The sequence below is a fragment of the Melopsittacus undulatus genome, chromosome Z (genome assembly GCF_012275295.1).
Source record: "Melopsittacus undulatus isolate bMelUnd1 chromosome Z, bMelUnd1.mat.Z, whole genome shotgun sequence".
Taxonomy (NCBI): Eukaryota; Metazoa; Chordata; class Aves; order Psittaciformes; family Psittaculidae; genus Melopsittacus; species Melopsittacus undulatus.
The window spans coordinates 10,619,754-10,646,148 of record NC_047557.1 but is presented as its reverse complement, the minus strand read 5'-3'; the positions used below and the strand labels follow the sequence as shown (position 1 = coordinate 10,646,148).

The 26,395-nt window shown below is 41.3% G+C and overlaps 1 protein-coding gene across 1 annotated transcript in view; it reads right to left on the bottom strand.

Moving 5' to 3' along the window:
- The window catches only part of UNC13B (unc-13 homolog B), a 211,056-nt gene that overhangs the window by 115,594 nt on the left and 69,067 nt on the right, over nucleotides 1-26,395 (bottom strand). The window contains exons 9-14 of the mRNA XM_034072659.1: nucleotides 24,782-26,274; nucleotides 24,215-24,379; nucleotides 22,055-23,143; nucleotides 18,394-21,526; nucleotides 15,996-16,310; nucleotides 14,016-14,106 (exon numbers count right to left, since the gene is read on the bottom strand). Of these exons, the coding sequence (XP_033928550.1) occupies nucleotides 14,016-14,106; nucleotides 15,996-16,310; nucleotides 18,394-21,526; nucleotides 22,055-23,143; nucleotides 24,215-24,379; nucleotides 24,782-26,274 (6,286 nt within the window). The remainder of the gene's footprint in view (nucleotides 1-14,015; nucleotides 14,107-15,995; nucleotides 16,311-18,393; nucleotides 21,527-22,054; nucleotides 23,144-24,214; nucleotides 24,380-24,781; nucleotides 26,275-26,395) is intronic.

Here is a 26,395-nt window from a genome sequence, read left to right as displayed (position 1 = left end):
AGAAACAGCTGTAAATGTGGCTTTTAAAGCTAGAGTAAGCTTGAATACCTTAGGTCAACAGGCAGTGAGAATGCATCTACAGCAGAGAAAACTCTCCCTCTGCTGCTTCCTCCTTCAAATTACATCTCTCTCCCTCCTAATGGTATCCCGAACATAGGGACTTGGTATTTCGTGAAATTAGAAAGTTACAATCAATGTCTTAATTGCAAATCTAATTAAATAATCAGCATCACTAAAATGCAGAGGCATCTGAGCATAGGCATGTGCTGGGGGTGGAAAAACCTGAAATTATACTCAATTATACTCTCAGTTAGAGCAGTAATTGCTTTTGATCAAGAAACCTGGGAAGGAGAAGTTGCAGATGCTGTGAAATATAGATCTCAGGCAGATGTAAGAGCCTTCAAACAAAAACTAGTTGTGACAAGCACAAGGGAAGTAAACTATTAAGCATTTCTATTGTAAATACAGATAAAGAAATACCAGGCTTAACTTGCAGCAGTGGAAAGCTAGGTTAGACATCTAGAAAAGTTTTTAATCATAAGTATAAATGAGCATGGAAGCTACAAAATCTCCATCCCAGAAGGTTTTAACAAAAAAGAGTAAATGCATTTTTCAGAGATGATTATGAGGAAAATGGATGGTCTAGTTAATCTCTTCACATACTGCCTGTGTCTTGGCTTTATTACTCCTTACCTCAGTCATTCCAGAACTTGTTTCAGGTAGGGAACCACAACGTAACATACGTACCTGCTAACAGGCATGAAAGTGTGTTGCTCCCCACAGATGGCCTGCATGACAATCTAGCTGTTCACAACACAACAGCTTAGTTCAAATGCTTTTGAGCATGTTTTCCTACCTGGGCTTGACAGCGAGAACAGGGAAATGGTCTCTGACAACTGTTCATACATTCTGCAGGAACACAGGTCCGGCATCCAAGGATGTGGCTACAGAAATTCAGTGCCTTGATCCTACAGGGTAGCACCCAGTATGAACTTAAAAGTGGATTCTTTTTCCAGTGCAGGTAAGCCTCTTTCTCAGGAAGAAGAGTGAGTATTCTACTGCTCACTGAGCAAGAAACTGTTTAATATTGTTTTCTTTGTGTTATTCAAAGCACGACTGTATGCAGTATTTACTGTATCACAGCCAGGCCCTAAAATTACAGGCAGTTACACCACTGTTCAATGCAGTGGGCTAAGGAGTGTTCTGTGCACTCATCACCATATTGCTCAAGTAATTCAGGTACTAATTGGTGTTTTCATAGCACACCTGTGAAGTGAGAAAGTCCCTATTACAATTGAAGAATGAGGACAGAGTCAGGTTAAGACCTTCTCTGTTTGGACAGCCATTTCAAGACAACAAAACCCTCATTTTTCAGAGTAATTAAGTTTGGGGCACACCAAACACTGTGAAGTCTTCCAGAATCTTAAATCAAATAATAAGAAATCAGTTCCTGGATCAGAAGGAAAGAGAATGGAAAAACCCTTTTCAAAAGCCAACATGGCTTGTCCAGCATCATGTACTAACATGCCAGAGGAGTTACAGCTAATAACTTGATGGAGCACTGCCCAGCTACCTTTGCTGACAGATTGTGCCCTATACCAGCACGTTCTTCCTCATTTGCTAGATGCACCAACATTCAAAAAGCAGAGAAAGAAAGTTTTACCACCCTACCTTCTTTTTTATGACTTCTGCCTTAAATAATATGCTTTTCTCTTAGGCAGGAATAACTTCGTGTATTTATATTCCCCACAGAAGGCAGCAATTGATTAACAAGCCAAAATACCCCATAAATAATTGTTATGAACCACGTATAAGCCTCTGTCAGTCTCTGAGGACACTGTGGGTGTAGGCACTGAACAAGAAAAAAGGGGCATTGCCCCACTGTACCTCTGACAAAGCTGATCTCCAGCAATCATACTCATATTAAGAAGCCCAGACACAGCTTTCACACCTCCAGTAAAAACACTTGTCAGGCTCTGCAGAGTGGTCCTGGATTAACTGTGCCTAGAAATCCAGTCAGTCTGCTTCCCTGATTGGAAGGGACAGGGAAGGAAATTTAATGCAAACAAAAACTGAAAATAACTGGATTTAGAAAGCATCTGCAAGGGGATGAAAATTGTACTACAAGACAGGCTTTAATTACAGAGCTGAAACCCAGTGTCTGGGAGGCCAATAAGCCCCTTCAGCAAGTCTGTGACAGGATAGGCAAGTAGATTGCCCAAAACACACCCAAATAAGGAGCACGGGTGGCTGGGGTCATTCCAGTACCTGTTGCATCTGCTATTTGGTCTCAAGTCACAGAGGTCACCTTCACCAAAACTGGAGAGAGGTGGATGAAAAGACAGGGTTAAAAAGGGATGATTCTAGCAGCTGCACACTGTTGTGTATTAACCAGCTATTACTACTTCGAGCTAAAATTAGAGTGATTTAATTAGGATGAGTAACATGTATCCATGTCACTAAATATGAAGGAGACTTGTACTTGCTTTAAATTAAATTCCTTAAATTAAGCATAACAAAATTCAGAGTGAATACACCAGCCAATCTATACAGTTTTGTGTAGACAAAACTGGATCCTTCAAGTACCCGTTACATGAGATATCACAAACACACTTGCATGCATTTCAATCTGCTGCACTAACAAGATACATTGAATAAAAATAGAAAAACTTAAATAAATTGCAATAGAATTTAGCACTCTCTGTTTCTCAATAACAGTTTCTCCAAAATGTGTGTGTTATTTTAAAATACAAGGTGAATATTGACTCATATACAAAAATAAAAAACAGATGGAAATATGGTTAAAATAAGCTGGTCTTTTACATAAAGCAGTCTCTATTTGTATTTCATTTATTTCTGTATGTAACTTATTAAAGTAACCAAAGTGAGGCTAAATAGATCTATCAGTTCACAGCTAAATATGAATACCCAGCTAGCTCTAGTATCTCCTTTTTAGGGCACAAAGCCAATTCTGTCTTGATACTCCCTTGCTTTTCAAGCTCTCCTAGAAAATAATTTTCCAGCATTAGCTTTTAAAAACTTTTAATGAACAAAGGTTCAATTGCAATTTACTGTCTAAATAAGCGACTGATATCCCATGAGGGATTTTAGAAATCTCATTTAAGAATAAGCCTGTTTACAAACTCCACCATATTTTTTGAAACTATTACCACTTGAACGTTTGTCAGAAAATAAAATTATGCCTATGACAGGTTCATTACTAGGCATGAGTCACTAATAAGTACTGTTCTTCAAACACAATACTTGAACCCTCTCGCTGTCTAGCATCGTTAATATCTATATTGCGCAACTGCATGGAAAAGCCATCCAAGGACTGCAATGTGATTTTCGTAACTCAACATCACTGACAGAATTTAAGTAGCAAATAACCTCTCCTACGCACCTCTGGTTGTGCTCTGAAACCCAGAGGGTCCTGCAAAGTGGCACAGCGTGCCAGCAAAGGCAGGGTGGTGGACAGTGTAAGCACAGGGAGGCCATGCTGTGTAAAATAGTTATGGATGCTGTGGGTCCATGGGCATTTCTCATAGCCCACTTAGAGACTTTCTGGATGACGAAGTCCCATCCTTTGCTCCCACAAGTTGCTGTCATACAATAGCTTTCATAAACAGACACATTTTAGATTAATTAGAAACAGAAAGGGCAAAGAAACCCATTTGGAAGCTGTTCACTAACAATTAGAAAATCACTTTCTGATTTTTAGCCTGGGTTTGTTCATAACCAGCTTATAACCTTCTGTTCTTATGCTAACATTAACCTTTATCTTAAATAGCTGTAAGCTTGCCAATGTTTACTCCCATGCTCTATTAGTACATGGCAGCAACATCCACTCTCAGCTTCCAGTCTGCTAAGCTGAGCCATACTTACTTGGTCTCATCTCACACCTTCAGCACCTCCCTTGCCAGGACTTCTCCAGTGTCCCCTCTCCCACTTCTCTGACTTACTCTGTATTTTTTGCAATAGTGCCCATCTTCTTCAAACAATTTGCTGGCTTCCTACATGGCATATTAGACATATGATGGAAATACAGGCAGATTAGACCTACTGCCCACCTGGTATGTCACAACATAGCACTGAATATAAAGCAGCATGTGATTACTGTCTTCACTAATATCCCATTTTCCAGACAGCAACTTTCTTTCCCAGCTGTTTCTATATCCATGCTAGTGAGGGCAGACTAAATGAGCCTAAAGGCAGTCAGTACAGCCCTTCCTCCTCTCTTCCTCATCCAGCACATATGAGTGGCTTAAACAGGATCCTCTTGTTTTTAGCAGGACAGTCCCATAGGCCAGAGAGTAGCATCACTGCTCAGCTGGTACCACATCATCCTGCAAGCCTGAAGGCACAAGCCACCCTGTATGGCAAGAGACTTGCTGCCTACAGCACCCCAGTAAATTAGAACTCAGACTTACAACAGCCATTCCAGCATCTGGTACCTGCATGCTTGAGAAACAGGTGACAATCCCAAGCTACATTTGGGATGTCACCCCAGCTTTATTCCTAAAGTATCTTTAGTTTTATATCACAGAAAGGATGAAGGTGTCAATGTGTTCAGGGAATTCTCCCTGCAGAACAGATACACCATACCTTGATGTTCTCAAGAGCCTTTCAGCAAAGGATGTATGTCACAAACCCAGCTCACAGGCCGCCAGGAAAGGCTGCAGGCATTTTCTTACAGATTCAAAAGCCAAGAAGGGGAAGAACCAGTCCCACTTTTACCACACACTGGTTTCTAATGAGACCAGACCACCAAAAAGCACTTTTGAAAGTTTCAGTGATTAACCATCAAAGTAATGGGAATGAACATACAACTTGACCCAGGTCAGCCGTCCACAATGTCACAAAGTTGTTCAGACTGTAAATATGAGCAGACAGTAGTCATCTTGTTGGTGGCCATGACATGGCTTAAAAATCCTGTTCCGAATGCCAAGAAAGGAGTCTGGATGCAAAGGAAGTTCTTGTATCAACTGCCAAGAATTACATTCTCACAAGCAGCATTCACTTGCTGTACCAGAAGACCTTCAAGTGGCTTTAATTATATAAATCAAATACATTAAAATGATTGAAAATAAAATTCAAGTGCTACTCTATTCTATAATCTATGTACCACCAGCCAGAACTGGAGTCCTGCTAGCTTCAGGCATTATATTAAGCATTAATAACAGGACTTTGACTTCCAAATGCCACCTTTACAATGGGGGAGGAAAAGCAATCATTTTAAAGACAGATGCACAGTACAAGAAAATCCTAGTTAAACCTTACACAACTCCAGAAATTAGCTCAGAAGTATGCATCTAAACAAGTTGTATAACCATGCAGCCTGAAAAAAACAAGAAACAAGGAAAAACAACACTAAAAGACAAAACTGTCATGCACTAAACCCCTTTTTTGACCCACTGCCTTCTTCTATGAAGTTATGATGCTATTCAAAGAGTTTTCTAACACTGCATGATGGGTTAACGTTTCATTTATGATGCTCTCAGCCTATGCTAGTTAGTTCATCTCTCCCCCAAGACTTGTGCTTTGTAAGCCAAAGCCCACTGCTATCTCTTCAGTGCAGCATTTCTTGCACAGATTGCCTCAGTAATACACAACACTGGGAAATATCCCCTCCTCCCACACAGAGCCTTAAAAATAAGAGTGTGAAGTCTGGCTCTCCCAACAGCCAATGCTATTTTTAATGGCTGCGTATGTGGCAGGTAGGAGTCCCCCCACCCACCTTTCCCATTGCACCCCTATTCAGGGCAGGAAGAACCGACTTACTCCAATGCCAGATGAATCTCTCTCGATTTCTATTGATGAGCATCATGCATGCCATGGTCAGGACACCACAGGTTTCTGTGCCCCACTCCAAAGCAGATTAAAGTCTCTATCAATAGAGCACACTTCTGTAATTCTTTCTGCCATTACAGCCCCAAAACAAAGAGGGTAGTTATGCGTAAGGCAGCAATGATCACTTCATCTCCACCATTTTTAGTATTACCATACAGTCTTTGATATATACTATATAGAGGACTTGGTCCACTCTCCAAACAGGTCTGGTTTCCATTTTTCCTGAAAGCTTTAGGCAAGTGCAACAGCAGGTCTTGGGGGAAAAAAAAGCACTTCTGCGACAAAGGATTTGGATGAGTCTTGGTACACATGTGAATGTAAGCTGGGCAGCACCAGGCAGTGGGAAAAGGTTTTCTGCAGTTCACCCTGCTTCAGAGGTGCTCTGGCACATAGATAATTCCTTCAGCCTGCAACATGCAAGTCAATTCTGGAGATAACAACAACAGACATTGCTGTAACCGGATTGCCTAAGAGAAATGATGCCATAGACAAAAAGGCAGCAATTCTGGGTATGCAGTCTGATTGGGAACCTGGCGGCTGTGTAAGACATAGGTCATCTATCCCCACTGCCAGCCCAATGCTGCTACCCACATCTTGCTCTCTGATGAGCAGAGGTGCCACTGCCATGGAGAGGAAGGCAGGTGACCAAGACACATTTTCTTTCAAAAACACCAATTTGTCAGAATCAAAAATCTGATTTATAGGACAATGATGAATTTGAACAGGAGTATTTCTCTTGTCTAAGGTAAGGGAGCAAAGAGAAAAGTGATTTCCTAGAAGAAATTCATAAGCTGTGGGAAACTTAGGTTAAAATCTCAGTATTGCCCAGTTTAGATCAGGAACCAGAGTCCTATTCCCCCCTCATTCTAGACGTAGTCTAGCTTAAAATGCTGGCTCTTCCACAGTGGGCTCTCCCATCTGTCATATCCCAACCACTCTCAAAAAGTCAAAATCCCAAAGCCTAATCCCCCACCCATCCCAAAAAACCTCCACACTTTGCAAAACCAGCAGGCACTTTCCATCCAGCTTCACTCCAGAAGTCAAACACTCATAAAAAGTTTCAAGTAAAAAAAATACATATAATGGCAGACTACCCACATGCCTTCCAGTAGCATCCTTTTGACCTTTACAAGTCAGCCAAACAGATCTACTTGAACTTAATGTGCAGTGCTGGCACAAAGTACAAGATCCACCCAATACTGGAACACCCTGTGTTTGTAAACTGTGTTCCAGATGTTGCATAAACATGTGTCCTCTCTTTAAAAGGAAACCAATGGAAGAAACCTTGGAAGAAGAGTAAATTGCAGTTGGATTCCCATTCAAAGGCTTCCTGTGAATTTTGACTTACAGGTGGCTAGAGTTTACAATACAAAGCTAGAGAAGCAAAGCTATAACCTCAAATAAAACTTCAGATCAGGAGAATGAAAAACATCTCAGGATTCTTTGCCTTCTTATGGAGGCTACCCCTGGTCTTGCAAGCCTACAGGAAGTCTGCAAAAACCCAGGAAACTGAAAAAGTTTACTTTTTCAAAGTAAAAACAGCATTATAGGAAAGTTAGGTACCCACCCTGCAAACTCCTGTTAATGACTAGAAAACTCCTCAATTTTGTTTGGTTTCATTTTTCCAATGAGCAACAGGAAGATATGGAGGAACTTGCTGTCACAGGAGGTGACAGATGTCCTGTGTCCATGGAATACAGACCATCAACACCAAAATTGCTTTTTAGCAGACGTGAACAGAAGATGAGTGTCAGAACTACCAGCTGAGTGCTATGTTCAGAGAAGCTTGCAGAAAACCCTGTTAATGATTTAATAGGCTCATAGCTGATGTGGTCATTATGGAAAGTGTTTCTGACCAGCATATTAACCTACAGGAGAGTATTTCTCTTAATTTTAGCGTAACTACTCTAAAAAGGCCAAGCCTGCTGATTTTTTGAGATAACATTATCAAAATGCTACTCAAAAATCACAACAGCAGCTAATGAAGGCACATTATTATTTTCCTCTATGTAAGTACAAACATGTCTCTGCTGTAACATAATTGTGAACTTTCGCTGTAAAACAGGTTAGAAAATGATAGTAGGTATCAAAGAATCCCAGTAAGGAGTAATAAACATGCATTTTATTCCAAACAGATGCAAATAGGTATTTTATTTAACAGACTTGAACATAAAAGAAGCTTTTCTTCCTCTGAGTAAAGCATGTCAGCTGAACCTTTCTTTACAAAGAGGGAACCAGAGGAGGCAACAGACACAGGTTGTTCAAGCATCAAGGAGTCACCCTGCACTAACAACTGCCTGGGGAAAGACAAAATAGGTTTTGGGGAGTCCCACAAGTCTTGCCAGCCTGCAAACTCAGATGCAACACAGGAAATAAGACTTTACAGCATGCAGAGGTAGTAGAACAGCTCCAGTACTTTTGCATTTTAAATACAAATGCTTTCTAAATAATTACCATTATGCAATCTGTAAGGGATCCGAAAGCCACTTCTACATTCTATAGATAAGGTATGCAGAAAGCATTTTCGAGTGCCCTTGTGAGCACAGCCACCTGACAACAGTCTCTGCCTACAGCTAAGAGTGACCTTTGGGTCATGCCTTACTTACACAGATCTCTCGTGCAGGAACAGTGATTTCATGTCCACAAGGGTGTTCTGCAAGTCCCCACCAGCCCTGATCCCTGGGAAATTCGATTAGCAATGATGGTATTTTGGTGAAGGTTTGAGATAACCTTCATAAAGAAAACAGGTGAAAAAGAAGTAAGATATTTAACTGGAGATGCAGTTTTCCTGTATGAAGAGAAGTTTCTAGCAACTCTCTGTTAGAGTCACAGTGCTTCAGTTTGTTTCTTTGCCACTGTGTGGGAGGCTTTCAAAATGCAGAGCTTACTCATCTTCACGGGACTGATAAAAAGACACCTAGGCAACAAAGCTTAAGAGAAATAAAATGCCAAAAGTAAACTATTGCATGGACTGTACAGTTCATGAGAGGTGGAAAGGGGCAGTTTCCAATCCTTTTGTGACTGGCTTAAAGCAGACATGTCCTCCACTAGCCATCTGGGCTCATGTACAGTACATGGGTTTAAAACCAAAGGACCTTGATTCACATGTTAGGCGTAGGGTGAGGCAGGTAAGTTAAAACCAAACTAGCAATCAAAACTGGAAACAAGCTGGTGTCTTGCTGGTCTCCTCACTAACTGTGGAAGTCCAGAGAGGGCTCTTGAGAGCATCCTACAGCTATGTAAGATGGAAATAGTGGTGGTTTGCACCAACAGCTTGCTTTCCCAAAGTAAATAAAACTGGGCTTCAGACTCCAAAATACCAGTACAACAACCTCCCTGGACCAGGGCTTTTAAAACTGAGGCCCTGATGGTTGTTAGGTGTCTGCAGGTGCTTGATCAGAAGTGATGATTGTGAAGCTATGGTGCACAGGAAAATAAAACTAAAGGTACAACTGGGTATCTGTAAGGCTAAAGGAGAGCAGACACTTACTCTTTCCACTTCTTGTGCTTATTGTATTCCAATTCTTGTGCTTATCGTAAACAATGTCACAAACTGCATCAGTATATGGTCTAGTTACACAGCAGTCAAAAAGAACAGATTATTATTTAACAGTGAAAAACAAAAATTAAAGCAATTATTATAAAATGGCACCTAGAAGAACAAAAAAAAGGTAGAAAACACTGCCCAGTGACTTTTCTTTGGAAAAGAAAATGCGTAAATTGATGTATTTAAATTCCTGACATAAGAGAGGGAAAACTATGCATAAGTTTTCTCCTCCTGTGAACAAATTTAATGTAAATGGATGAAATCCAAGACCCCACACCCTCTTGTAATACTTAAATGTATTGAAAAGAATTGGTGGGAGAGACAACTGGATGATTTGAATGAATTTTTGCTCTTCTCCACTTTGCCAATCCTTCTGTTTTACAAAACTTACGTTCAGATTTGTGTAACTTTAAAAGTCACAGAGCCAAGTCCCCAGCTGAAGGCTATTTTGGTTAAAGAAGTTGCAGAAGCAATAGCTGTTTGTTCTTCTGGAAAAGAAGCTCTCACAGAGGGACTGCAGCAGATGAGCTATCAATTAATCCCCCTTTGTAGTCAAAGTTCTAAGTGTGAAGGTGAGAATTATTGAGTCATTCCTCCCAGGGCTGAGAACCCTAGTTTGATTCTGGCATAATTAAGTTTCTTCTTCACAAACACAAGAGAAAAACAAAACAGCAGAACTGAAGGGGGGAAGTGCATGCCACCACAAAGCTGGTTTGTTTTTAATATGCATAGTTACAAATTTCTGTGCCTTTTTATAACCGTCAAGTCTTAATTAAAATACGACATTTCTCTGACTCACGGTGCTGTAGGATGCATGTATATTATTCACGTGAATATTAATCTCTTCCCAGGTAGGAGGCTGTATTGCCAAGGGGATTTATAATCCCATCATATATGGAAATTTCTTGGGTGTATTTTTTTCCTCCTTTTCTTTCTTTCAAATTTCAGACAGATCATTAACAATTAAGAGTCATAAGAACCATTTCAGTAGTCTATGTGAGAGGAATCCAGTAGTTCGGATCCAGGACCTGGAGCTCCACACTTATTAATGAAATTATATTGCACACTGAGGAAGGGGAACATGGAAAAGAGCTGAAGGCAGTGCTTTGAAGAATAAGAACATAAGCAGCTGCTCTAAGCATTGGAACAAATGAGAAGGATAGTCCTCTTGAAAGCTTTTAGGTAATGACAGAAGATGGGAAGATGCTAATAGGGTGATCACAGAAATGAGACACGACCTTTTCTAACTGCCAACAGAATTAGCCATTTAGACTACCATCACAAAGACCTTTAATATTCTCATATTTATCTAGATAGTCTGTATCCATATCACTGACATTCAAACAAGACCTAGGAACCAAATGATGATGCACAAGGTGAGAAAGCAACTAGCAGAGATGCTCTTCTGGATTTGAGCTAAAGTCCAGAGAAAAACAGAGGTGCAAATGTATCCAAGAAAACAGTTTTCCTGGTACCATACAAGGAAATGAACTAAGACAAACCAGAAAAACACAAACTGATAAAAACTTAGAAATCCATAGCTCATGACAAACAGGCTTGAAGGAACAGGGAGCTCAGGAAGCTGTTAAGTTAATGAAATAGCATTAAGAGACAAAAACCACAAGCTGACCCAGCAAAGAGGACAGAAAGGACCTGTCCCCTTCTCCAGAGGACATGAAGCCTCTCCTTGTGGAAGCTTTTAAAGACAAGCATGACTGCACAGGGAAGAAATCAAAAGGCCAATGCACAAAAAAATCCCCACCTAACCATGAACACACTGTGTGACAAAACCCCCTTATGGCTGCTTCTCATAAAGACAAAACTATCATCAGGTGGCATTAAAGAGGCTGTAACATTCGATGCCTTAATTGCTTCAGGTCTTCACTAACAGGGACAACTGCCTTCAGGCAGCTGGTAGAATTATTACTGGTCTTTGTAAAAAGTAAAAGGAATACAAAAGTTCAGCAAGTTATAAAAAACAGGATGCGCTAAAGAAAACCAACCAAAAACCAAATCTGAAAGCAAAGAGATAAGGTAGTTATTTCTAATTCAACTGGCCCTGAGAAATCTTCATCCTCAGGTACTAGGCTGCACACTGACAATCACAAAGCACTAAAAACTTGAAAAACAGGCAATGCACTTGAAGATTTAAAAAGGGCAAAACAAGCTTTTACGGTTAAAAATACAAAAATGAAGACTTGGACAACTATGAAAGCACTAACTTGACTTCTTCCCACACACCCCTGGGAATTCAAGACTGGAACAAATAATAAATTATTATTATCTTCAAGAACATAAAAAGGAGAGAAATAACAGCGAGCATGTTCTCTTCTTCAAGAGAAGAACTGTGTCAAATCCATTTAACTTCCTTCTGTGACAAGGTAAATTAGTCTTAGGTGTAGGAGAAGAACAGTAAAAGTTTTATATCCTGAGGTCTAGGTGAACCTGGGTAAAACAGATCCAAACACACTGGGAAAAAGTCATACCCAGCGTAGCCAAATTCAAAGCATGTACAAAGCAGGGTCTCTCAGGCAGCTCTGGTAGCACACAGCCTGGCAGCTTGGGTACCATGCAACTTTTCACACACAACCTGAAGGACTCATAGGAATAACAGATCAGGAAGAGACAGACAGCAATGTGCTTAAGGAGTGAAAAAACACAAAATTCTATGAGGAAAAGTGCAAAGCCATATTCAGCTGTAATCCAATCCAAATATAGGCTAGGGAAAAAAGGCAAAGCCCTTCTTCAGAAGGAAGCTCAGTCCTGGAAAGGATAAGAGGCAAACTATGCGTTAGTCTGCAGTAAAAACACACCATCACAGCGGGATACTGGCATCTTGGGATATCAGGATCACAGCCTGGAGAACAAAGTTTTCACTGTTCTGTTGTGCACATGAGCAAGCTCTCAGCTGAGAGCATGCTGAACTTCGACAGTCAGCTTTGGACACCACACTTCAGAAAAAATGAAGAAAGGAAAGGTGAGGGCAGGCAGCAAGAAGACAGGCTGATTAAAAGTGTCATTTAGTGAACTTGAGAAGAGCAAGTGGGGCTTTGTCCTCTCTTTGCAATAGCCCTTCACTATTTTACAGAGGGAGGGAATCCATTCTGCTCCTTTACTACTTGGCCTAATCATGAGAAACTGATTTATACAGCTAAAGAATGATCTAGAGCAGAGGTTGGGAAAGCCTTTGGACAGTAAAGACAGCTAAACCCTGGAGTAGGCTGCTGGAAAGCTCAGTGTCTTACAGATTTTGTTTTAAGGTAATTTTTGGTCAATAGGCATGGTCACAGCAAAGCAGGTCATGGTATTATGATACCATAACTAAACCAGAGTCTCTGTAACAGTCATCTCAAAGCATGTGTTCCTTCCAGTTCTGCAGAAACACAAAAATGATGCTGAACCACCTCATGGACCTTGTAGTCTCTCAAGAAAACAAAGACAGATATGCACAGGGAGACGCATCATTGAATCTTTTGTTCCTTCTAGTATGCTTTGCCTTGTTTTCCATAAGGCACAGAACTAAACTGTTTTGCTTCCATGTGCTACAAAACCACAACAGAAGTTCTTAGATATTAAGGGTGTACTTAAATTTCACTTTCCACGTCAATATGACAGTTTTGAACCAAATACCTTCTGCTTAGAAGTGAAGTAACACAGTAATTCTTAGATGGGAAAGAATTTACAATCCAGATAAACCATTTCTGCTGTGGCGCTTCAGATACCTCCCCAGACGCAAGGAAAAAAGAATAAAAACTGTTTTCCTAACACCTCGCAACAAATCCATAAGAGAAAAGGCCGGCTATTGGTAGCAAGATGCTGTCAAATATTCCTTATAGAAAATAAAACAGGAGAGCTATAGCTGAAGGTAGTATTTCTAAATAAAATATATTAACTGCATTTTGTGTAGTAGGCAATAGTTTATCATCTATAGAATATGAACACCATATGTTATCTTTCTGTGGGCATACAGATGGATGAAAGCAGAGGATTTTTTTAAGAAAAACAACAACTTTTTAGGTTTTAATCGCTGTTTTCTAAAACAAGAGTGTTTATACTGCTGAAGAAAATGTCACAACCTTTTCCTTTTGACTTCCCAAATCAGGATTTTTTATTTTTAAATCATCCTTTCATGAGATGGAAATACCAAGACTTATTATACACCCACTTTCAATTAGTATATATAAAAATATTTGATGTAAAGTTTCCCAAGGAACATTTTCACATAACGAATAATACAAATAACTCCAAGTAAGCTAACAAGCTATCCTCAAGTGGCCTTGAGAAAAGGTCTTAATTTTTAACAGTTTAACACAAACCGTTTAGTCCCAGACATTATTATTACTATTTACAAATTCAGAGCTAATTTCTCTGCTACTGCATTTTTTCTGATATTTATCTCCAGTTCCACACACTGATGTTCAAATTGTTTGGCAGAATTAGACAGCGCTAAGACCATCACAATGGGCTGCAGTCCTATACAACACACTTGATTAAATTTTTCTCTGAAAAACATCAAAACTGTGAGAGGTGTCTTACAAGGAAGAAGAAATGAAACTTTTAGCCACAGATCTAAAACTCAGGTAGCACAGAGAAGGAACAAAGCAATACTCCATCCTACCTCTTGAAGCCGCAGTCGAACTTTGCTAATAGCTCTAATCCAATGGGCTCTTGCTCGAGGAAATGGTGGTGCCTCATTATCGCTGTGGTAGCTTAAAGGCAAGAAACAGAAAATCAGTGTATGAAATACACTCATCTGTAGTGAAGATTTAATGTTATACAGCGCAATTACAGTTTCAGCTCTGGAACATGAAGTAACCAACAGCCTCCAGTCAACACAGCCCTGCACATGTTCTGGGAATTGAGAATCTAAAACAGAAGTTTCTTTATACACAGGAACCATTGTGGAAACTGATGAGCTGAAAGATATAAGTTAGGCTACAATCCATCTCCAGAAGTAAGATAACTTTGGTCAGAACATCAGGAAAGCAGTCCAAGATACCTGATCAAGCTAGCTCAACACACTGGTATCATAACTGCACACACCAAAGAGGCAGATGGAAGACTTTACATCCCCATGCTTGTTGCAGATCCCTTCTAGCCACTGCCTCTTGCTGATCATCCCTACTGCTACAGATTCACAAGCCCTTCTCAGTGGAAACGCTGGCCATAGGGCTCAGCTGTGGTTATTCTCATTCACTGCCCCTTTCTTTCTCCCCCCCCTTTCCTACAGCATTTCAAGAGGGCATGTGTATTCAGCAGCAGTGCTCCATCTCACTGCCCCACAGCACATTTTATACTTCATAACCTCATCTCACATTGGGTTTTTGGTGGCACTCTTCTTATATGTTACTGAGATGTAAATCACTGAAACAAAGATCTTTCTGTCTGCAAAGCATCCAGCCCTGCTGACAGTATAAAAAAATAGCATAGCTGAGAGCATCGTGCATCCATGCTGCACAACTAGCTCAGATGCAACTCTAAGGTTCAACATTCAGAGCTCCATTCCATGCATACTCCATGGAGACAGTAGAGCATTGCAGAGAGTGGAAAGAAAGGGAGCCAATAATGCAAGAGTACCCAAGTTAGATGCCTAAATTAGCCTGAAACAGTCTATGTGAATAACCTTCCCTGTGAACAAATATAGGCCAACAGTTCTGGGACCAGCTCCTGCTGCTCTGTAAGGAGAAGAGGAAAGTGAGACAGAGTTTAAACAGTTCAACACTTTTGCCAGTTTTGTTTCCCTTTCTTCGTTTTAAGTGTAGGGGTTGCCTACACATGAACTGTTGCAGTAAATTCTCTCATATAAGTACAGTGACATTAGATGTACCCTCCAAAGGGTAGAGACAGAAAGACATCTTTCTGTGGATCTCACTGAAACAGATAAAAATACCATACCCATCTAAGTATACCCATCTTTACTCTAGGGGCTGCAATGACTTGATTACCTCAAGGAAAAAAAAAGTCACTCCCAAAGTAGCAAAATTTAAAATTCCTGTAAAAAAACAGCTCATTATAACACACAACTTTTGAACTTTTTGAATTACAACTCACATTACAACTGCTTCTTACTCATTACAACTTTTGAAGCCTGTTTGCAATATTGCTGACAACTTGGAAAGCCCAAGTGCAAGGACAAAGCAAGCTGTCACAGTGAGTCAAAGGAACGTGTCTATTCGTAATGTAATTCTACAACCTGCGCCTACATAAACACTAATTGTGGTAGCCTACTACATAAGAAAGGAATTAGTGCAGCTCTATCCATGACTACAAGTAGTTCTTGGTTGCTCACACATAAGCTTGATCACAAATGAGCGATGGAAGCAGGTATTTGGGCAGACTACATTCATGAAACCAGAAATGGAAAATACAGCACATGAGCTTCAAGGCACTAGCAGGATCCTCTTTACATACAGAGCAAACACAGTTTAAGCTTACCCAATGTCTCATAAATAACTGGTCCTGCACATAAAGATGCTTCACAGATTGGCAACATCAAGTTAGTTTTTGGAGAAGGCTAAAAGCAAATAACTCCCCCAGTAAATAGCAGGTATCCTCTTTGAATTAGTTGAAAAGAACTTACTAACATAGTTTCACTTACCTCACATGGACTCCTGCATCAACATCCTTGGGCTTCTCAAGTTCCAGAGCTACAGAACGGTCTGCACGTTTCTCCTCTGTCTCACAGATCTTCTCCTCTCCTTTGCCATGAGGTTCCTCTTGCTCCCTGTGCCATGCCTGACCATCCTTCTGGTAGCTGCCTGAACTGTGGTAGGAATGATTCGAGACTCTTTCCTGGTGATCATCTTCTTGCTCAGAGCCATGGGCACTTTCATGGGAATGGTCCAGCTCACTGAGGTGAGAGCTTCCCTGGCTGACATTACAAGAGGAGCCATATCTACTACTGCCAGCAGGACTATAAGAGAATAAGAAAGTCCATCAGAAAAAAAAAGTGGCTTGTAGAAATACAAAGCAATCTGAACATCTAACACATGGAGTGGAACACTAAATATTATTGAAAAGATGTGTTATAAAGTCAGATTTATCTATTATGCTCCCTGAACTAGATCTAGACTCCTGAACCTCAAACCTTTGGTAGGCAGAAATACTTCATACACAGCCTACCAGTATATAGACCACATATGCCAGTGGTCTTTTTCACATTAACTAACTACTACTTCACCCTTCATCCAGTGAAGATATTCTTATTCTTCATGCCAGTGAAGATATTCTAATAACCAGACAGGAATAAGAATGGAAACATAGCAATTCAGAGTGGAAGTGTTTCTGTCTTCTGCAGATTCACTGTAGCTCTTTACCCTACCATTTTAAGCTATTATTGAGAAGTGCAGTCAACTTAAAGTTAACTTTATATATATATATATATATATATATATATATATGTATATATATGTTTATGATAAAATATATTGCAGTCAAAATCAAGGTTGTCAAGACTATCAACTTAAAACATTTTACAAAAGTAGAGCAATTGAAGAATTCATAACATGAGCATGATCTCTGTATTTCAAGACACCACTTCCAGGACTGAATTCCTAGAATCCTCAGACAAAATACAGTGGATCAAAATTTCTCATGCAGTCAGGAAAACTACAGCAAAGAATTAAGCAGCACTGATGTTTCTCTCACTTGCACACTTAGGAGAATTTCAAGACAGATAGGAAGTTTTGGAAGTGCAGTGTTGCAATTATATGACCACAGGCATACAGCCTCTTGTATCATATAGAGATATGTTTAGCAAGCCACTGCTTTGATTTTTGAGAGCAACTGTAACTTAACACATGCAAAAGACCGAATACAGACTGATGGAACTCTGATAACCTCCTTTAGTGACTTTCCTAGCTGCATGAAAAAACCTTTGCACAGATTTTAGGAAGAGAAAGCATTAGAATACCTTCACTGACATCTCTGAAAATGTTTTAAGATCTTCAATAATGTGAAATGAACCTGATTAGTGTGTAATATACCACGAGTAAATCAAATTTCTCTCTAAAATTAAAAGCCTTTACCTTGCATTTTGAAAAAAAAAATCCTTATTCCGTCCAATACATTCTACATAGTTACTTATTTCTTAGCAAATACAACATAATTATCACTAAACAAAAAAGCAAAGTGATTGTATTAAGCAGAATTAACACACAAGGAATGTAACTTCAGAAAGGCTAATGAAATTAGCACTAGAAGCATCTCATTCAGCATGAGAAAAGCATTCTCACACACAGTGTGAGAACAGGGGAAATTCAATTACATTTACAGAAAAAAAAAGAGTGGAAAGAGGTGAGAAAATGGTCTAAAGGCCTATATGCAACTAGTGACTGCAGTGTGCCACATCCTCAGTGACAAATACCAGTAACACTACAAACACTTGGCAACAAATAGCAGACGGAACTGGCTACAAACATCAGGCACCAAGGTATCTACTGTGGCAGTATTGCATTATAAATGGTTAAAAACTTGGAACCATTTATTATGCTTCATTTGTAACTAGCCTTTTCTCATTCAGTTGTTCCACACTATTCAGATCTGCAGCCTGTGTGCTAGGATGAAGCACTGCTCCCTCAGGAGCAGAATCAAGCTCAGTTTCTTTCAGTTCAGGCTCAGCTGGAGCATGCTCTTCTGCCTGATCTTCTTTCTGCAGTTCACCTGAAATCACATTCTGATGGTCTTCTGACTCTTTATCAGTCTTCTCCTTCAGCTCTTTGTTGGATGTATCATCAACAGCTCTTGCACCAGATGGTTCTTCAGAAAGTTCATTGTCTACAGCATCAGGCTGATTTGAAGACAAGTTTATTTCTATATTTGCATCAGTCAGTTGATCTGAGACTGCAGATTTTGAGTTTTCATCTGAACTGACTGTTCCTAACACCTTGTCATCTGGTTTTGACAAAGCCTGTGGTGGTATATGTGGTTCCCTTTTGGCAGAGGTCTCCCTGTTGTCTTTTTGCCAGGGAAAGGAGAAATCTAGCTTTTTCCCAAACACTGCTCCTTGGGCACTCTCTGGTTTACCCACCTTTTCTTCACTGCCTCCTTCAAAGAGAGTAGAAGAAAGTTTCTTAAAGCTGGACATGAGGCCCTGATCTGCCCCTGCTTTGTTAACTGAGGGTGGCTGCTGAGAGAAGAATGACCCAAATGGCTTTGCACTATCAGCAGATGACATAAAGCTGAATTTTGGCAAACTGGGCATGCTTGGTATTTCAAACACTGGTTTATTACTGTTCGCATCTGGAGCAACACTATTAGGTTTCTTCAAGTCACATTTGGAAGCAGTGCCTATTGCAGGCACCTCAACAGCTGCTGAATGCTCAGCAGCTTGCTGTTTCTGTTCTGGCTCACTTGTCTTCTCTTCATTCAGCTGGAGCACATGAACACTGGGCTCATCAGCTGGAGGTGGGGGTTCTCTACCATTATTACTGATCATGTCCTGCTGATCAATGACAGCATTGGCCTGATCCCCTGTAACAACAGGCTCAGACTCAAGTACAGCACTCTCATCCAACTGGGAAAGGTTTGTGTCTTCCCTATTAGCTGTGGCTTCCATTTCCACTGCAAGCTCCTCAGTAGAGCCAGCCTGAAGGATGTCAGTAGCTGCACTGTTTGTAGGAGCTGCCTGTTCCTCAGGTACATGTGAAGATCCCACATCAAGCTGGCATGTATCTCCATCAGTCTGGTCAGAGGCCTCAGCCTGCACTGTATCAATGGCATTGCTGAAATCAGACTGGCATGGCTTAGTATCTACTACCTCAGAGGGCTGTGCATCATTGTCCAGCTCCATAACCTCAAGGGATTGATTTTCACTAGACACTGCTGTTTCTGGAGTGATCATCAATGGCTCCTCTTTGCAGGTTTCAGAGTTCCTGTTTTCCTCAGTTTCTGTTTTCACAGGAGACTCTTTTGTGGAGTTCTCTTCTGTTGGAACAGGTACTACATCCTCCTTCAGAGAGCTCCTGACATCTCTTTTAGACTCTCTGGCTGCAGCTGTGTTTTCTGTCTCTCTAGAGTCTTTTGCTGGAACAGACGCAGTGACATCTTTCACACCACTGCTTTGAGGTTTAGGGGTGGATTTTGGAGGCACCTCTTTTGGAGACTCTTTGGGACCTTTGAAGATGCCAAAGAGATCATTTGTGAAAGCTGGTGCTGGGCTACTTGGGAGGGACGAGAAACCAAAGAAAGAGGAGCTTTTCTTCTGTGCAGTGGGAGGTGCAGTAGCTTGAGGCTGGGAAAAGAAACCAGATAATGTTTTGGGCGGTTTCATTTTTGTCATAAAACTTGAAAACATTTCAACTGAAGAATCCAGCACTGATTTATCACTCTCAGATTCCTTAGGTTTGTTTTGCAAATTAGGTGCCTCTGCCATTTTAGAAGGAGATGGTGGCTCTTGTGCTTGTTGTAACCCTTCACCAAGGGTTTGTTCAGGTAATTTACGTTCTGGCAACTCATTCTGTACACACACTTCTCCAGAGATCACTTCATCTTTAATGTCATTCACACTATTTAAGTCATTTAGACCCTGGGAATCTATTTTGTCCCCTGAGGCCATGCTAGAATCCTCCTTTTCAGAAATTTCCTCTTTTGAAGAATTATGCTCTTCTTTATCAACAGGAAATGCAGCACTGTCCATTTTCCCTGTGCTATCCAAAGTATCTTCTTCTAAAGAAATAGCCTGTTGGCCCTGAGAGCCCTCCTGCACACTGGGAGTCTGAAGGCAAGGACCAGAGGCAGCTACATTGCTTACTGCAGTGTCATCAGTCTGTGGAGGCTTCTCTAAGTCACTCTGTTCAGCTACCTCAGCAACACTTTCTACAGTTTCCACTGCCAGTGTTTCTGATTTATTCTCTTGGATCATTTCTGGGATCGTTTGTTTGCCAGTGACTGCTGCAATAATATCAACTTCTTCTTTATTGTTTGCTTCCTGTTGCCTGGCAGAACTGCTAATTTTGACACTAGAGTCGGTGGCAATATTTTGCTTCACATATGGCTTGGAGTTCACTGGCTTAGCTGGTTTTGTATTATTCTCCTGTCTTGGAGCAGCTTGTGGTTTCTCATCCAAAAAGGATGTCAAATTGAAGAAGCTAAAGCTAGTACTTCTTTGAGGTATGCTCTTCTCAGCAGTTGGACCGCTGGAGAAGAAGGAAGGCAGATGAAACAGTCCCTCTGTTTCCTGCTGCTTCCCACTAGCAGGAGCAGGTGGTGAAGGCTTTGCCTCATCTGATCCCGTGAAGAAGGAGAATATGCTCCTACTGGCTGGCTGTGCTGGCTGTGATTTCGAAGCAGTGATATCAGAAAAGCTGAATGGCAAACTGAAGCCTGACTCTTTACGTGCTTCATCTGGCTTTGGTTTTGCCTGAGTAACTGGGGCTCCTGAACGATCTCCTCGCTGTTGCTTTGGTGTCACCGTGGGTACACCGCTTTGCTGCACAGCTGACTGACTCAGCTGGCCAATTTTGGGGTGTACACCCACTGCCTTCTGTGACATGTTCCCAGGAAGCACTTTTTTACTCTCAGGAGACTCCTCCTCAGCTTTTCTGCTTCGTTGTTCCATTTGCACCCCGGGGCTAGGAGAAACCTGCCCATCCGTGCCCTGTGTTCTCACCCCTTCCTTCTGGGTGGAGGACAGACATGGCATGCTGGCACTCTGAAGGCCTCCAGACTTCTCCTTCTGTTGTCTCGACTCAGTTCTGATCCCGGTTTTTGGAAGAGTACTTGAGGTTGGTTGAGCAGGCACAGGCTCCGCTTTGAAGAGATCTCCAAGGGATCCAAATAACGATGAGAAGCTGGAGGTTTCCTTCTGTTCTGGCTGTACCACCTTTTCTGGTTTGTCACTTTGACTTCTTCCCAGATCTGGTGACGGCTGTGGGGCTTTGCTTACTTGTGTTTTAAAGAAGTCAAAAAACCCAGAAGCTTGTGGTTTGTTGGCAGTGGAGCTTGCAAGAGAATCTTCTCCAAGGCTGAACAACTTCAGAGCGCTCTTAAATAACGTCTCCTCAGGCTCAGTGGTTGGCTGGCTCTGATTTGGCTGTGACTGACTCGATTCATTAATACTTGCATGCCCTTCAAGATGCTTGGAAGATGGTGTTGCTTTAACGGGTCTCTCTTCTCGTATGGGCCTGCCATCTGGAACAGTTTGGCTCAGCAGAGAAGGAGATTTAGTCAATCCCTTTTTTTTAACACGGAGGTTTTCATTCTGATTTAAGTCTGGCTTTTCATTTCTAGCAGCCTCCAAATTCAGTTCTGATGAAGTATTTCTTCTCGGTTCTGATGTCACAGGAAACTTTAGCCCTGCTTGTGCCTCCTCTAATTTCCTATTTGGTGCAAGTGATAAAACATCAGTTTTATTTTCAGATGATACTGACTGTGTGTCTGTTCTTTTCAGGGCAGAATCTCCTGATGTCTCAGGGTCAGGACCTGAAGACTTTCCAATTAATCCACCCAAAGCAGAAAATAAAGAGCTAACTTTGTTCACTGGTGTTTTCTTCTCTTCCTCAGTCTTTTTGGCTTCTGCTGCACTTTCATTAGATGCCACAGTTTCTTCAGTTTTAGGAGTAGACTGAAACAGATGGAAACCAAAGAATCCTGATGACCCGCTCCCTGTAGTTGTCACAGGGACAGCCTTATCTGCTTCCTTAGTGTGAACTTCCTTACTCAGTGATTTATTTAAAGCTGCTCTGGAATGTGTTCGGAGATCAAGGGTTAGCGGAGATTCCTCTGAATAATTCAAGGTTTCCTTTTCAGGTCTAAAATCTACTTTGAGTTTTTGAAGTTTATAACTTGAGAAGTCTAAGGGCTGCTCTCTCTGATAATAAATGGATTCTTCAAACATTTGTGAAAAGGTCTCCAAATTCATGTTCATCAGCTGATCACTCCTCTGCAAAGCTACTGACAGGTCCAGGGGCTTATTTGTTGTATAATCACCAAAAGACTCCTCTTCAGCAAACCAAAACAGCTCATCTTCACTGCCAAGAGGGACTTTAAAACCACAAACAGCAATCGTGTTGTCTTCTAGGGCAGCACTTGGAATGGAATCCATCTGAAAATTATAATCCCAGTAGTCCGGATAGGAATATGCTTCGGGAGCACATACATAGACATATTGTCCAGTGGGATCAGTGAGTAGTGAATACACATACTGGTTATCACTGTACATGTAATATCCACAGTCACCATCTTCTGATGGCCACCATATACCCTGCTCAAGCATCATCAGCCACTCCTGATACTCCTGGCTATAGGATGAGTACATAAAACTCTCATCCATACTTACAGTCTCTTCGTCAATTAGAGTCCACATAGCTCCATCACAGCCAGAGGAGTAGCTTAAATCCATGGGTAACTCTTCTAATGAGTAACTGCCATCTCTTTGAAACGGTGAAAAGTTATGGTAACTGTCATTGACAGAATCAGTGGTCCATGCATCATTTTCTCCTGAATAAACATCTCGAAGCATCAACTGGTCAAATGACTCATAGGACATCACACTTAAATCTAAACTTTGTCCATCAAAATTGGCATTAGTCTGCCAATCCATCACATTTGCATTCCCATCCTTCTTACAGAGATTCACTACCGCATCACTTTCAGGCCAGTCCAAGAACTGAGGGGGCAGAACAGAGTTCTGGTTTAACACATAGTAAACTGGTACTGCTATTTCACGAGTGCCAGTCAGCTCCCCCACTTCATATTCCCATTCAAAGCTAGGATGGCTTCTTGTTTCTGGATAAGCTGAGTACTGCTCTGTACAGATACAGCTTTTATTAGTTAAATTGAGAAATTCATTTGATCCTTTGTTTAAAAGAGTTGGGAAAACTCTAGATATTTCATCCTGATAAGGAATATGCCTACCATTTACAGGCTTTCCAGATAAGTCCTGTGCCTTGTCTTGAAGATTCAGAGCATCAGAGGGCAGAGGATGCCCGCAGTGGGGAACATTGGGCTCGGTTGTTTTATTCACTCTGGCACTGGACTGGTGGTCAGTCATTTTGGAAGATTCAATCGTTTTCACATTATCCAGTTTCTCCTTTGGTTTGGGCAGGAGATTTTTCAAGAAGCTGGAAGATTCCTGCTTTTCTCCAGTGCTGCTTTGAGTGTCAGAAGCAACTCCTGAGTTGCTGGGTTTTGTCTCTGAGCTAGGATCTTCACCTCTATCAAAAAGCTTCATGAAGCCTAGAGGGTTTGTTTTCGCCTTCTCTTGCTTACATTCAGACAAGTTTTCGCTTGAAGCAAATTTAAATAAGCCAGAAAATAATCCAGGAGAAGTGCTTTTCTGGCCATCACTTTCACTTTTAGCAGCCAAGTCTTGATTACTGTCTGTGTTTTCACTGGAAGGAATGTGAAGAAACCCAGAAAGAAAACCTGGTGTGCGCTTCTTCTGCGCATCATCTGCACTTGAAGCTTTTGGTCCTCTGGCTGAAAAGGTGGATTCAGCTGAGCTGTCATTTAAGTCTTGTGTATTTAGTTCTTCTCTCATCAATCCTCCCTTTACATTTCTATGTTCTTCCTGAGTACTCCTAGTTGTTTGCTGCTCTCCTGAAGCCTTGCAGGTAGCAGAGGCACTCTCCTGGTGGTTTTTAGTATTTATTTGGGCATCAGATAGGTTTCCTTTAGTCATGTTTTTTGTTTGTACAAGATCCTCCTTATGGCCTGATAAATCTGGAACAGAGCTAGATTTTGATGAAATGGCATTTTCTGAATTACTGTTTTTGTCTTTATGCAAAGCAATGCTGCTAGGATTCTGATGACTTCTTTGGTCCTGTGAAGGTGCTAGACTTTCTGCAGAAGAAAATTTAAACAGTGAAGGAATAAAGCCTCCTTTTTCATTCTTATGTTCCTGCTTTTCTGAAAAACCCAACCCACTGAGAAAAGAAAGTTTCCCAGCGAAAGGAAATGAGTGTTCGTTCGATGAGCTATTTTGATTTACATCCTCCTCAGACTTATGGCCTTTAAAATGCCCAGATGTACTTTCTTTCTGCCCTTGTTCAGTGGAAGGAAGCAACAACTGACTGAAAGACTTTTTGAGTGGACTGAAAAAGCTTTCAGTTGCTGTACTCTGAACTTGAGGCTGTGAATTAGGTTCCACATTATCTCTGCTTTGCTTGTTTCCTGGTCCATGACCTGTAGTATGCTGATCCCCTGAGCGATTTTCAGGAGGCTGCTCCCTGGCAGTGGGTGCACACTCTTTCACAGTGGCATCTGGCTGGTTTGTAACATGATGCAAATCTGACTGCTTCTGTGGCACATCCTGCTGCTTGGGAGCCAAAAGACCATCAAAATTGGCTTTCAGACTGAAGGAACTGACTGAGTTTGTGAGCCTGCCAAAGATAGAAGACACAGAAGTGCTATTTGCGTCCACCTCTGCCTCGCTTCTAGTCTCACTTGTCCGTGTCTCTGGAATGATCCTGCTGGTCTTGGCTGCCATCTCTTCAGATGGTTTCTCACTTCTGTTTGCCTCATCAACTTTCACAGCATGGCTGTCCTCTTTGGTGTGTTCCTCTTTTATGACTTCTTGTTTTGGCACTTCCTTCTCAGAGAAGATCTTTAAAGGATTGAACATGCCTAGAACAGAATTCACAACCGAATGTTTGTTCTGCTGGGTGCCGGTGGTTGTTCCTTGTGGTTGCTGGAGATCATGTGGCATGGAAGCCTTACTGTCCACCTCAGTGGTTTCTGGCTTGTTGGGGTTTATGTTCTGGGGCTTTTTATCACCACTCACCTGGGATGGTAGCAAAGAGTGAATGGAGAACTTGGTGTCAGCTTTATTATCTGCTGTCACTCCAGAAGACGAACTCTCACTTTTGTACTTACCAGGAAGAACATTTGAGATTCCACTTTCTGATGAGTTTCTGGTTTCTGTTTTCTCTGGAGTGGCAGAAACAAGCTTTTCAACAGAGGCTGTAAGCTGCTTTGTGCTTGACCCCACCTTTTCAGTGAAAGAGCTGAACAGGGAATTCACTGTATTCTTAACACCTGACAAGTCTGGGAGAGATTCAGATTTGACCTTGGTACTCTCCTCTGCAGCAGGATGCTTGGTCTGTTCAGACTTCTTACCCTCTACTGAATTATCAGCATTATCCTGCTTCACTGACATGCTCTCAACATTTTTCCTGGTCTCTGTCAACGTACCAAATTTGTTGATTTCTTCCTCCTTTTCAGCCAAGTATTCTGAAACTGATTCTACCAGACACTGTAGCTCATCCATCGTGTCTATGTACTCCTCACTGGGCTCTTCAACAGGAGAGAGTGTTAAGTCTTGCATAGGATGACCATGCTTGCTCCCTTTAGCCTTGTGGTTTTTATCACAACTACCTTTCACCTGGGAGCCCAGATTTGCAGGGTAATTAACAGTGAAGTTTCTCAGATGGCTGATATCAGAATCAGACCATGTTTGTGAAAGAGAAGCCAGTTCCTCTATTTCATCATCCGAAACAGGTGAGTACTGGAACTCATCAGAAGCACTGCTGTCAAATTCCTCAAGGATATCCACAGGCACAAAAGTGTTATCTGGCATGCCTATGACTTGCACATCATCACTGTTACTCAGGTGAAGTGAGCCCTCATGGTTCACTCCCTGCTTGTTCAGCAACCTGCCACTTTTAACCATTAAGCCATTTTTGTATGGACGCAGGACGGGATAAGCAGGCAACTGCTCCTTACCTTCAGAGCTACCGGTATACTTCCCAGTTCTATCACATACTGGGAAATCATCACTAGGTTCAGAATTAGTTGCCACACCATTGAAATAAACCGTTTTCTCCCCAGGAAACCGTAGACCTTCATTACTTCGCAGGCTTATTTGTTCACTCTCTTCAAAATGGTATCGTAGCTTCTTTTTCCTTCTCCTATCTATTGTGTCATATTCCTGAGGATACCTAGGGACATCTACAGACCCTGACTCCACACACACATTTTGGCAGCACCTTGATCTTTCACAGTGGTTGAAATTTTCTCTTTTTGAGAGAGTTGGCATCTTTTTTACATTTGTTTCCTGCC